The sequence below is a fragment of the Miniopterus schreibersii genome, assembly GCF_964146895.1.
Source record: "Miniopterus schreibersii genome assembly, chromosome: 1".
Taxonomy (NCBI): domain Eukaryota; kingdom Metazoa; phylum Chordata; class Mammalia; order Chiroptera; family Miniopteridae; genus Miniopterus; species Miniopterus schreibersii.
The window spans coordinates 52,154,502-52,168,124 of record NC_138101.1 but is presented as its reverse complement, the minus strand read 5'-3'; the positions used below and the strand labels follow the sequence as shown (position 1 = coordinate 52,168,124).

At 40.9% G+C, this 13,623-nt stretch overlaps 1 protein-coding gene across 1 annotated transcript in view; it reads left to right on the top strand.

Moving 5' to 3' along the window:
• Positions 1-13,547, top strand: part of LOC308562478 (broad substrate specificity ATP-binding cassette transporter ABCG2-like) — a gene marked incomplete at its 3' end in the record, with an annotated part of 36,923 nt that extends 23,376 nt beyond the window's left edge. The window contains exons 8-11 of the mRNA XM_081148629.1: positions 984-1,088; positions 3,013-3,260; positions 10,183-10,265; positions 13,454-13,547. Of these exons, the coding sequence (XP_081004755.1) occupies positions 984-1,088; positions 3,013-3,260; positions 10,183-10,265; positions 13,454-13,547 (530 nt within the window). The remainder of the gene's footprint in view (positions 1-983; positions 1,089-3,012; positions 3,261-10,182; positions 10,266-13,453) is intronic.
• Between the last annotated feature and the right edge of the window lie 76 nt (positions 13,548-13,623).

Genomic DNA, 13,623 nt, shown 5'->3' with positions numbered 1-13,623 from the left:
AAGATTTCATCCTTGTGTGGATATGAGTGACTTACCAGTCAATAGAATGGCTACTCCTGAGTCTGACTTCAATGGGCCAACATTTCTGACAGCTCTGGGCTGCCTGGTTGTATTTCAGATGAAAAGTCCTAATTTTTGAATTGCTCATGCAGTCTTCTTTATTTTAGAGATATAGAGATATTATTATAGATGATGCTCCATGACCCCAAATATAGTTTTAAATATTTTCTAGCTATCTTTGAAAATTTGTTTCTGTTCAGACTCTATCATTTAACATACATGTGTCTGAGGAGTCTAGAGGAGATGAATCTAAGAGAAGACTACAGGCCAAATTGAGTTTAGATAATCAGGCACAAGAAGTGAGGGAAGGTAAAGCATTCAGGTGTGTTATATTGGTCACCTTTTCTTGAGAAAGCTGCTCTGGTGATTTGTTCTCTATGCTGGGATTGTAGCAGCATAAGAGATGATAATCTGGACCTGAATTTACTAGGTGGAGAAGCAGCCTGTTGCTAAAGTGGGTGCTGGCATTCTGGCAGTCCGTAGGTGAACCCAGAGAATAGGACACACCCCGGGCTGGCTTTGCTGGTTACCTTGCTTTGAGGAGCATTAGTTCTACCTAGAGCTTTTTTCTTTTTTTTCTTTTCCAACTTCTAATTTTCTTGTACCGATATCTATGTTTTTTAATACATACTGGTAAGCACAGGACATACTGGTATTTGTTTCAGGTATCATGAATTATGTTGGGCAAGGCTTTCTGGGCTTTCAAGGTTGGTTTGGAGTATGATTTTTGCCAGGAGATAGAATTGTTGGCATATTGTATGACTAAATACATAAAAAGAAAGAGAAAACTAATGAGAGAAGAGAGAAAGAGAGGGGAAAGCCATTAGATTCTGTCTCTCCCAGCTTCACCTCCCGCATCCCCAGAAAGTGAGTCTTTATTTCCTAAGACCATCGTGTTTGTGTACCTGTGTTGTCTTCTGTAGGTCACCACTGTGAGCCCTATAACAACCCCGCAGACTTCTTCCTGGATGTCATTAATGGAGACTCCTCTGCTGTGGTATTAAACAGAGAGGAGGAAGGTGATGAAGGTATGTGCATCTGTCCAGAGTCACAGATTATCCCCTAATTGAATTGCCTGAAGTTTAGCAGTGTGGCAGCTGATTAAAATGTAGCTTTGTGAATTTATTTAACTAATACCAGTTGTATCTGTTGAGGCCCCGCTTCCTGGTAGACCACCATCTCCTTGTTGGGCCCACACATGGTGGAAGTGGGGAGGGGGCTCCTGGGGCGTCTTTTATAAGGGCACTAACCTCACTCACAAGGGCTCCACCTTCACAATCTAATCACTCCCCGAAGTCCCTACCTTCATATACCATCACATTGGGGATTGGGTTTCAGCATATGAATTTTGAGGGGACATAGCATTCAGTCTATAGCACCAGTCAGCACAGATTTTGTTCTCCATAAGTGCTTTATTTTTATTTAATTTATAAATGATCATTTATACAATAGTGACAGTTCTAAAAGGAATTTCTCTTAAAAAATATGCTCATGGTGCCCTTGCCGGTGTATTCAGTGGTTAGAGCATTGGCCTGAGCACCAGAGAGTCTCAGATTCAATTTCCAGTCAAGGGAATGTACCTGGGTTGCAGGTCAATTCTCAGCCCCAGTCGGGGTGCATGCAGGAGGCAACCAGTCAATGTGTCTTTCTCACATTGATGTTTCTCTCTCTCTCTCTCTCTCTCTCTCCCCCCCCCTCCCTTCCTCCCTTCTTCCATCCCTTCCACTCTCTCTAAAAATCAATAGAAAAAAATATCCTCGTGTTCCTCTTGAAGATTAACAAAATAATAATAATAATATTAAAAATAAATAAAATAATAAAAATTATGCTCATGGTTTATATAGTGTTTTGAAATAAGAAACAGCAATGTATGCATTTGTACATAGTAGAAAGCAAGGACGAGGGTTTTCTATTAGGAATTACAACTTATGCCCTGGCTGCTGTGGCTCTGTTGGTTGGAGCATCAGGTACGGTACACTGAAAGGTGGCAGGTTGGATTCCCAGTCATGGCACATATGTAGGTTGTGGGTTCAAACTCCTGTCAGGGTGCATATGGGAGGCACCAATCAATGTTTCTCTCTCATACTGATGTCTCTCTCTCTCTCTCCCTCTCTCCCTTCCTCTTTTTATATTTTATTTTTTTAATTTAATCCTTACCTGAGGCCATGCTTATTAATTTTAGAGAGAGAGGAAAGGAGAAGGAGAGGGAGAGAGACATCAATGTGAGAGAGAAACATCAGTTGGTTTTCATATGCACTCTGACTAGGGATGGAACCAGAAGCCTAGGTATGTGCCCTGACCGGGAATTGAACCCGCCACCTTTCAGTATACAGGAATGGACACTCCAACTAACTGAGCCATACTGGCCAGGCTCTTATCTCTCTAAAATCAATTTAAAAAATCCTCTAGTGAGGATTAAAAAATAATGATGATAAATAAATTAAAAAAGAAAAGAATTTTAACTTCTTATGGTAGGTTTACTTTATTTTTAATCTTTACCTGAGGATATGTTTATTGATTTTGAAAGAATGGAGAACCGGGGGAGGTAGAGAAACATCAATTGCTTGTTTCCTGCCAGGGATCGAACCCGTAACCTAGGTATGTGCCCTGACTGGGAATTGAACCCTTAACCTTTTTGTTGTACGGGACGACACTCCAACCAACCGAGCCACCCATCTGGGGTCCTATGGTAAGTTTATTTAGAAAGAATCAGGATACAAATATTATAGTTTGGGAAAGGTCAATGGGTTTTCTGTATCCATAAGTGCATAGAGGTAGTCAGGACAATTAACTATATTTTTCTGATGTGTAAAGCGATGACAGATGTAATAATTTTTGTACTCAAGCTTTAGAATTTAGGTGTTAGGGAAGAATCTAAGAAAGGGGTTCCAGAAAAATGGGCCAAATCCGCGATTTTGTTAATGTTTCCCTCTGTCCACTTTTATTCCAAAGCCAAGGAGACTGAAGAGCCTTCCAAGAGAGAGAAGCCACTCATAGAAACATTAGCTGAGTTTTATGTCAACTCCACCTTCTACAGAGAAATGAAAGCTGAGTTAGATCAATTCTCAGGAGTTGAGAAAAGGAAGAGCTCAGCCTTCAAGCAGATCGCCTATGCTACCTCCTTCTGTCATCAGGTCAAATGGATTTCCAAGCGTTCCTTCAAAAACTTACTGGGTAATCCCCAGACCTCTATAGCTCAGGTAACCTGAGAAATTCTTGTAATTATGTTGTGAAATACTCATGTGAAATCATTAGATTCTGATACAACCTATTTTAGGATTATGGTTATCTTCTACCCACCCTTCCACTTATTTATCCCCTTTCTATTCCCTTTCTGAAACAGTCAGTAGAACAAATAAGACACAATTAAATTTTACGTACAGGAAAAAAAATTTAAGTTCTTTTGGACTGCCTAATTCAGAATTTTTATTGATTTAGACAAGCTGTAATCATCTTTTTTTTCTCATTTTTAAAAAATATAATTTTATTGGTTTCAGAGAGAGAGAGGGAGGAGAGAGCGATAGAAACATTAATAACGAGAGTCATTGATCCGCTGCATCTTGCACACCCCGTCCTGGGGATGGAGCCTGTAACTGGTGCATGTGCCCTGACTGAGAATCAAACCGTGACCTCCTGGTTCCTAGGTTGATGCTCAACCACTAAGCCCCACGGGCTGGGCTGTAAAAGATGATCTTTGAAGAGAAAATACTTTTGCAAAAATGGTGAAATACAGGAATCATTTAATCCTGTTTATGGTTTTCTGGTAGCTGCACATGTTCATTTGCTAATTTATTCAACAAGTTCCTGTTGATCATGTGCAGCATTTAGGAGCTTATACACAGCAGTGAACAAAATTGGTAAAATTAAAAATCCTTGCTCTCCTGCAGCATACTTTCTTTTAAGGTGAGGCAGCTGTTAAATTAGGTGTCCCCAAAAATGTATACACATACTTTGAATTATTTTAAAGGCTGTGTTTATTAAAATACATTTCATTTTCAAAATGGAGCTATCAGCTGTTAAAGTGTGTATATATCTTTGGAGACACCCTGTATATAGTGTGACAGAAGGAGAAATGGGCCATGGAGAAAGTTTAAGCAGGTTAGAGGAGAAAGGAAGAGAGAGAGAAGGGAGGGAAATGGAAAGTGGGGGGGGAAAGGAGGGTTGGTTGCATTTTAAATCGGGTGGTCAGGGAGGCCTTCGCTGGATGTCAGTGAGTGACCTGAACCTGGGAGGGGCCGCCACTGTCTGCGGGCAGAGCCTGTGTCCCGGGGCTGCTCCTCATCAGGGACCTTCGTGCACTTAGGGCTCTAATCCAGGAGAGCAGTGGGCACCTCAGTCAATGTGCCGTGGACACAAAGGTAGTGAGCAGACTCCACTTCCCTTAAATAAGGCTGTTCACTGTCACATTAAACTGCTCTTCATTGAGATGAAATAATGCTCTTTCCGCCTTTGGGCTGGTCCGTTGATAGTTGTTGATTGTTGCTCCTTTGTGTTTTTCTGTTATTCTCAAGCTCTCGGTCGTATAAAATCCTAGTATTTCCACTTTGTTTGTGATCATTTCTAAGGATATTAGCCAGTTACTTTTGGGGTGGTTAATGTTATCATCGATCATGGAATTTCTGTTGACTGCTAAAAGATGGTACGTAGTTGGCTCTAATGAACCATTGCTGACTTCCTACCATGAGCACCATAATTTTCATACTTTAGTACTATTGCCCTCTGAGTATTAATACTAAGAGCCTAGATCCCTATCTGAGGTGTTCTCCTAATTGTGCCAGACATGTTTGGCACTTGCTATTTGGCACTTCTGTCAGAACATGAGCACTTTTGTACACTGTCAACCAAGAGTAAATTTCTATACTTTTAGAGTGGATTTGATGTCATTTGGAAACAAGTCTGGTGCATCGGGTCAGTCTGGTTACCCATTGCTCAACAGCGAGACGATGTAATGGGTGGAGTTCATTCTTCAGTGTGATTTATGCATCACCTTTTTTTACTTGGAAAATAACTTCAATATCTCTTGCCCGTAAAAGTGTTTTTTAGGTGTCTTATCCAAGTCACACACATTATAGTTCTGGGCAGAGTGTGATTGGAGTGTGAAACTATTTCTACTACACCACCATTCTGTATCTTTTGGTGCTAGACTCCCTTCAGGTGCAAACCGAAGGCTAGTACCCCCAGGTCACATGTGCAACCTATTTGCTTCCTCAGTGAACACAATTCCAGCAATGATCAGAGCACTGGCAATCTCATAGAACAAGACAGAACCTTGTATCTCTGAGCATCTGATTGGCGGGGGTGTTACAGCTCTTGCTCAGATTTATGGAATATTAGCTTAGGGTAGGAGTAGGCAAACCTGTTTTAATAAAGGGCCAGATAGGGCATATTTTAGGCTTTGCACGCCGTGTGGTCTTTGCGTCATGTAGTCAACTGCCATTTTAGGGAGAAAGCAATCATATTAATATGTAAAAAATAAATGTGCACGGCTGTGCTCCAGTTAAACTATTAATGGACACTGAAATCAGAATTTCATATAAGTTTCAAATAATCTGTTAGTATTTGAATATCATATAAATTTCTCTCCTTTTTTCAACCGTTAAAACAAAAGGTAAAAATCGTTATCTTATGGACTGAAAAACAGGTGAAGTGTCCCGTTTGGCCTGAGGGCCATAGCTTATTGACCACTGGTTTTGGGTCTTTAAACTTGCCTGTATGTCATTTGCTTCTCCAAATGTTTGAACGTGTATCTATAAAAACGTTTTATGGCTTTCTGCTGATAAATCTTGTATCTGTAGTCTTACAGCTGTACTTAGGTTTGAAATAGTCATTTATATGAGTCACAATTTGCCTCTGATAATGCATTTTACCAGAGGTTTTATTTGGAAGATCTTAGATGGAATAGATTATCTGTATAAGAAGATTTAATGTTCACTGAAAGTGCTTTGTGTGTTCTGATCAAATCAATTTGGAAAACATTATTATTATATCTCTTGGAGATTCATTGTTTCTATTAGCATGGTAAACATTTGAGTATGGATTAATTTTTGTAGTGATGGCTATAAACATCCCTCAGAACTCACCTCGAGAAATGTTCGTAAGCACATTTGAACAAAGATGCAATCACATATTTTGGGAATTTTTTGCTTTTTTTCTTTTTCTGTTCAGACCGGAAGCCAGATACACAGATACATGGGTAGGGTCTTCTTGTCCACTCCATTGTACAGTGATTGTCTGTTGTTGTTTTTTTAATACAAGAAAGAATAACATAGGTACACCTTGTAAAAGCATAAAAATATTGCAGGATTAATCATTTTACCAATATGTTTGAAAATTGACATTGAAAGTACTTCTGGAACTTTGAAATATTTAGGAAACATCCTAGTGTTAATACCATTACTCTGTTAGTATAAAATACCAAATTTGAATGCAAAAGAAACAAAACATGGGGAGTGTCCAGTTTAAAAAGTCTAAATATTCTTAAAGTTTACTATGTGAAACACAGATTTGTATACATGTTGATGGAGGCATCATCACTCACTCAGAAGCTTGATGTGTCAATATGAAGTACATATTTTCTGAGGGTAATTAAAATATGCAAGGGTAATAGATGTTTTTGTGAGATTTCTTACTGTCTTATTAGCAAAGAAATTTTTAAGGCCATCTTAGATCATCTTTCCAGACAGTGGTTTTCACAAAGCAGCCTTCACAGATCATGGTCCTGCTTTCCAACTTGGTTTGCTCATGTGTAAAGAGCGCTTGACAAGTTACTTCAAATCTGATACCATTGCACAGTTGTAGTACTGAGATTTGTTTGTTTAACATTGAAGGTACATTGTGGGATATTTTATGTTTCTTCGGTTACTGTTGCTTATACTTTTATATTTAATACAATTTAAAAGTACAGTAAATAGAATTTTCTTAAACATTAAATAAATTATATCCTTAACTCTTTGTGTGTGTCTTTAAGACACATTTTATCAATATTAAAAACAAAGTGGTTACCCCTACTTCCTTATCATACAAAATTCAAGTGTTATAAGTTTTATTGTGCTTTTAAAATTGTATTTATTTTTAATGTTCAGAGTAAAGCTATCCTGCTTTCACTTGAACCTCTTGAAGTATTTTAAAATGATGCATGTTCACAAGTACAAAGGTTGAGAGCTCAGGACAGAGCTCTTAGCCACTTGAATTTTATTTTCCTCCCCCAACAACTTTGCTCGATGCCAGCACTGTTCCCCTGCTCTCTGTGGCATCCCCAGGTTAGCAGCCCGAGCTGGACCCTGAACTGGCAGTGCCTGGGAAGCCCCTGGAGGAATCTAGGTTTTCCAATCTTCTACTTTGTTCTCCTTCAGTCTCCCCAACACACAGATAAATTATTTTTATTTCAATTTAGAAGGCAGTCTAATAGCATATACTATTTTATATTTTCACAATATAAATATTTTGGATAAGCCATTTAAATGATGTTTTTCAATGGAGAGATTTGATTATAGCCATCTATATTATTATAATGGTGTGTTAAGTTTTTACCTTTAATTAAAACTCTTTTTTTCTCAATTTATCTTTTTTTGTTGAAAGTATTACAGGTGTCCCATTTTCCCCCCAAGATGACCCCCTCCACCTTGCTCCCACCCACACCCCAGGCCTTCACCCGGTTATTGTCTGTGTCCATGGGTTATGCATATATGCATATAACTTCTTTGATTAATCTCTTCCCACCGAAATATGATCATCTGTTGCATGTTTCAAATCTCTGGATCTATTTAGTTTGTCAAACTCTATTGTTCATTAGCTTCTTCTTAGAGAAGACCCTTCAACATTTCATGTAGTACTGGTCTGGTGGGGATGAACTCCTTTAGCTTTTCCTTGTCAGAGAAGCTCTTTATCTGACCTTCAATTCTAAATGATAGCTTTGCTGGGTAGAGCAATCTTGGTTGTAGGTTCTTGGTTTTTATCACTTTGAATATTTCTTGCCACTCCCTTCTAGCCTGCAAGGTTTCTGTTGAGAAATCAGCTGACAGTCATATGGGTGCTCCCTTGTAGGTAACTAACTGCTTTTCTCTCACTGCTTTTAAGATTCTCTGTCTTTAACCTTTGGCATTTTAATTATGATGTGTCTTGCTGTGGGCCTCTTTGGGTTCTTCTTGTTTGGGACTCTCTGTGCTTCTTGGACTTATAAGTCTATTTCTTTCCCCAGGTATGGGAAGTTTTCTGTAATTATTTTTTCAAATAGGTTTTCAATTTCTTGCTCTCTTTCTTCCCCTTTTGGCACCAGAATAATAGGAATGTTGGGCCACTTGAAGTTGTCCCAGAGGCTCCTTACATTATCTTCATATTTCGGGTTTCTTTTTGCTGTTTGCTCTTGTGGTTGGGTGTTTTTTGTTTCCTCATGTTCCAAATTGCTGACTTGACTCTCGTCGTCCTCTGCTCTACTGTTGATTCCCTGTAAATTATTCTTCATTTCAGTTCGTGTATCCTTCATTTGTGATTGGTACTTTATTATGTCATCAATGGTCTCATTTGTTTTAATAGTCTTACTAATCCCCTTAAGCATCCTTATAACCATAATTCTGAACTCTGTATCTGTTAGTTTTCTTGGTTCTATTTTATTTAGTTTATTTTCTGGAGATTTTTCTGTTCTTTCCTTTGTGACATGTTTCTTTGCCTCCACATTTTGGCTGCTTCCAGGTGTTTGTTTCTATCAGGTCGAGCTGCTATGTCTGCTGGAATTGGTAGAGTGGCTTTGTGTAGTAGGTGTCCTGTAGGGTCCAGTGGCTCAGTCTCCCCAGTCACCTGAGCTGGGCCTTCTAGGTGCTCCCCTGTGTGGGCTCTGTGCACTGCCCTGTTGTAGTTGAGCCTTGGTTGCTGTTAGCATCCCTGGGAGGAATTGACCCCCAGGCCAGTTGGCTGTGAGGACCAGCTGCAGCTACAGCCAAAGAGCTGCTGTGCTGGAGACACCCCTATGGAGCAGGGTTTACTCCAGTGGGGCTTTGGTGTTCACCAAGTGCACCCCTTGAGTGTGTCACTCATGCCTGTGGAAGGGTTGTAATCCAGCGTGGTTGAGTCTGCCCACCAGGTGCACTGTCTCTGGGGCCTCCCGGGAGGTGCAAAGTCAGCCTGTGCCAGTGCCTTGCCCAGGGCCACCCAGCATGAGCGACACAGCAAACCGTAGCTGGCTGCTACTTGTGCTGGGCGTGGAGGTGCCCAGGAGAGGCCCAGCTATGAGCCAGTGCAGCTGCCCCTAGTGCCAGGCCTGGGGCCGCTTATCAAGCCCTATGGGGCCCACTGTTGCTTGTTTGAGAGATTTTAGGAAAGTCCTAAGCATGAGGCTCGAGAGGCCATTTGCACAGAAAAGCCCCCGGAAATGGCCTGGATGAGCTGCAGGTGGGGAGGGGCGGGGCCTCCGGGAATCACGGGGCGGGGCCAAAGGTGAGTCAGGTGCTGGGGATTCAAACCTGGCGCCTGCCTGCCGGCTGTGTGCGGGGAGGACTCGCCACAGGAGCCATGGCCTCCTCCAGCCCTTCTGCCCGGGAGGAAGCCGCCCTCCAGCTCTCGCCCGGATCTCAGGCAGGTTAGTTCCTCCCCGTGTGTCCCGGGTCCTTTCAGGCTGCTGCCCGGCGCTGGGCTCAGGGAGCGTCCGAGTGAGTCCGTGCGCGGGCCCCTTAGAGGAGCTGCTGGGGCTCCTGCAGCCTCTGCGACCCTCAGGGACAGTCCCCGCTGGTTTCACAGCCCGGAGTTGTGGGGACGTCTCTCCCCGGCCCTGGAGCCCTGGGCTGGGGGCCTGCTGTGGGGCTGGGGGCCTGGTGTGGGCCTGGGACCCCTCCCTCCTCCGGGAAACCTCTGCCGCCGAGATTCCCTCCTGGGTTTAAACTGTGGCACCGGGTGTGGGCCCGTGGCTGCGTCTCTGTGATTCAGCCCCAACCCGCCCACGTCTCCGCCCCTCCTACCGGTCTCGATGCTTTTTCAGTTCCCTGGCTGTGGGGCTTCTGTTCAACCAGATTCCAGGAGGTTCTGAGTTATGACTGTTCCATATTTTAGTTGTAATTTTGATGTGGTTGCGGGAGGCGGCAGGTGCATCTGTTACCTACTTGTTCAAGAACCTGTCTTTTTCTTTTTGAAAAGATGATTGTATCAGTTATCCTGGGACTGGCTATCGGTGCCATTTTCTATGGCCTAAAAAATGACTCTACGGGAATCCAGAATAGGTAAGCACATTTGGACCTTGACTTTAAGAAAGTACTGTTACTTTGTTCAAGGTTATGAACTTTTATTACAAATTTGAATTTCAGACAAGTACAGGACAAAGTGAGGAGTAGGATAAATCAGTGGATTGAAAGCTGCATGGAAATGTTATTTTCTTATATATATGGTGGTAAAATGCACAGAACATAAAACGTACCCTCCTGTCCAGGTTTAGCTGTGCGCTTCGGTGGCATTAGTGACACTCACATTGTTGTGCAGTCGCCACCATCCAACTCCAGGACACTTACTCCCAAAGTGAGTCTCTGTGCCCATCGAACAACAGCTCCCTGTCCCCCTTTCCCCAGCCCCTGGAAACCACCGTGATGCTTCCTGGCTCTGAGTTTGACTTCTGTAGGCCCCTCATACACGTGGACCACACAGCATTTGTCCTTGGGTGACTGGCTTGTTTTCCTTAGCATAATGTCTTCAAGGCTCATCCATGTGTAGCATGTGTCATAATGTCTTCCTCTTACAGGCTGAATAATATTCCTTTGTAACATTTTGTGTGTTTGTTTTACTCACTACATTTTGTTCACTCCTTTGTCTGTCCATGGAGACATGGGCTGTTTCTGTCGTTTGGCTGTTGTGACTGATGCTGCTGTGAGCATGGGTGTACAGGTAACTATTTGAGTCTCTGCTTGAAATTCTTTTGGATATATACCCAGAAGCGGAGTTTCTGGATCATTCAGTAATTCTATCAGTTTTTTTGAGGAACTCCCATCCTGTTTTCCTATAGCAGCTGCACCATTTTGCATTTCTACCAGCTGTGCACAAGGATTCAGTTTCTCCCCAACCTGGGCACCACTTACTGTTTTTCATAATAATAGTGAATTGCTATCTCTTTGTGGTTTTGAATTGTATTTCCCTAGTGATTAGTGATGCTGAGCATCCTTTCATGTGGTTATTGGCCTTTTAAATGTCTTCTTTGGAGAAATGTCTATTCAAGTTCTTTGCCCATTTTTTAATTGGATATTTTTATTGTTGAGCTGTAAGAGTTCTTTATGTATTTTGAATATTAACCCCCTTATCAGATATAAATTAATAGATATTTTCTGCCATTCTGCGGGTTGTCTTCTCTGTTGAAAGTGTTCTTTGATAAACATAGTCCAGTTTATCTATTTTTTTCTTTTATTCCCTGTGAATTAATTTCCTTTTTATGTTTTGATTTGCATTGAGGAGGTAGATAGGATTCAGATTTTTCAAACTGTTACATGGCCTACTAGCTTGAAAAGAATTAGAATACATTAAAATTCTTTAACAAGAAGTATTTAGTATTATAAAATAAATCCTTATAATTTAAAAGGAATTTCAATATCTAGTAGTTTTAAATCCTTATGAACATTATTGTTCTGTTAAATGTAAGACAATAAATTGAGCTGAATGTTGCCATATCCCATGTTTCTGGAAGTAGCTAATACTTTGATATTAGGCTTTTTTTTTTTTTTTTATCTTTCAAGGTGTGTATCTGCTTGTATACTGGTCCTGGCTATTTTTCATTTATTCATTATTGTATAAATATTTACTTTTTAAAAAAAATATTTTCACTTGCTTCTCTCATTTTTAAAAATTTACTTTGAACACAGCCTGTTGCTGTGTTAAAATAATAATAATTTTTTATTATTATTTGTGTTAAAAACAGTTCCTTAGTGTCTATGGGCCCTTTGTTTTTTGGGTTGTATACTCAGGTTTACATTTTTTAATATGCTTTCTTTATTTTGTAATTTAAATAATACGCAACTTCATCTCTTTTGGTTTCTACTCACATCCTCAATGTCAATTAAATTGTTTGGGTGTGCAGGGAAGCCCAACACTGCTACGGGGATGCTGGCACGCTGACAAAAAATTTATACTTCTATCAAAGTGCAGATGAAATGAGTACTTTCCTTTTGAAACCTTAATTATTTTACTGAGAGAGGCATTAATAGTCTTCCTTTTTTATATGTGCACAAATTAATTTTTCCTTTATAAGCATGATTTGCTTTCATTTTTTAAAAAACTTTCCTCTATTTCACATGGAGTAGTTAAGGGGTTCTGGTTGACTATTTTTTCTTCTTTTTTTTTTTTTAGTATGTTTTATTGATATTTTATAGAGAGAGGAGGGAGAGGGATAGAGAGATAGAAACATCGATGAGAGAGAAACATCATCAATCAGCTGCCTCCTGCATGCCCCCACTGGGATCAATCCTGCTACCCAGGAATGTGCCCTGACTGGAAATCGAACTGTGACCACTTGGTTCCTGGGTCGACGCTCAACCACTGAGCCACACCCGGCCGAGCAATTGGCTTTCATTTTGAGTACATTGGAAACCATGTTGGCAGTGGGATGTCCAGGAAAATATGAATGTTCTTCTGATGACTGTGTGGTGAATGTATATAATTAGGTATCAATAGAGGTTTCCCTTCACTCTTTCATTTTGTCTCCTCATGTCTTAATTTCTTCTTTACTCAACTTTGACAAAGTGCTTAATAGAACTTTTAAACTTTTGAAGGTTTTATTTGGGTGTTTCTCCATTCATATATTGGGAATGGTACTTGTGTTTCTGTTAGTTGAAATTAAAGTTGGTAGCATTTTTATGGCCTGTGTAATCATCACCTTGGCTACTGTAACAAAGAAGCACAGACTGGGTGGGTTATACAACGGAAATTTATTTGTTATAATTCTGGAGATTTGGGTGCCAACATTTTTGGTTTTGATGAAGGCCCTCTTCTGGCTTCCTGCCTTCCTGCTGTGTCCTTGAATAGCACAGAGAGAGCTTTGATGTCTTTCATTTTTCTTCTAAGGGCACTAATACCCTCCTGAGGCTCCCCACCCCCATGACCTCATTAAAACTTCATTACCTTCCAACAATGCCACCTCTAAATATCACTTGAGGGGTAGGATTACATCATAGGGAGGGCACAATTTAATCCATGGCAACACAGGACTGTGAATTTCAAACTGTGCTCTATGGAGTCCCTGGGGCACCACTGTGGAGACACTGGGATGGGGAGAGACCTGTGCAGACTCATATTTTGCTTCCCTCGCTGTTTTAACCTGAACAGTTGTTTAATGTCCTAAGATATTATTTGAAGAAAGAGTTTAGTGGGTAGGAATTGATCTAAGAGTGTTTAATTGACTGCAGTACTTTTGTTTCCCTTCTCTCTTTCGCAGAGCTGGGGTACTCTTCTTCCTGACAACCAACCAGTGTTTCAGTAGTGTGACATCCATGGAGCTCTTTGTGGTCGAGAAGAAGCTGTTTATGTGAGTATGTTTCTGTTCTGAGAAGGGGGCTGTTTAATGTCAGGGCTATTGGTCATACTGGTCACATGCAGAATTGGGCC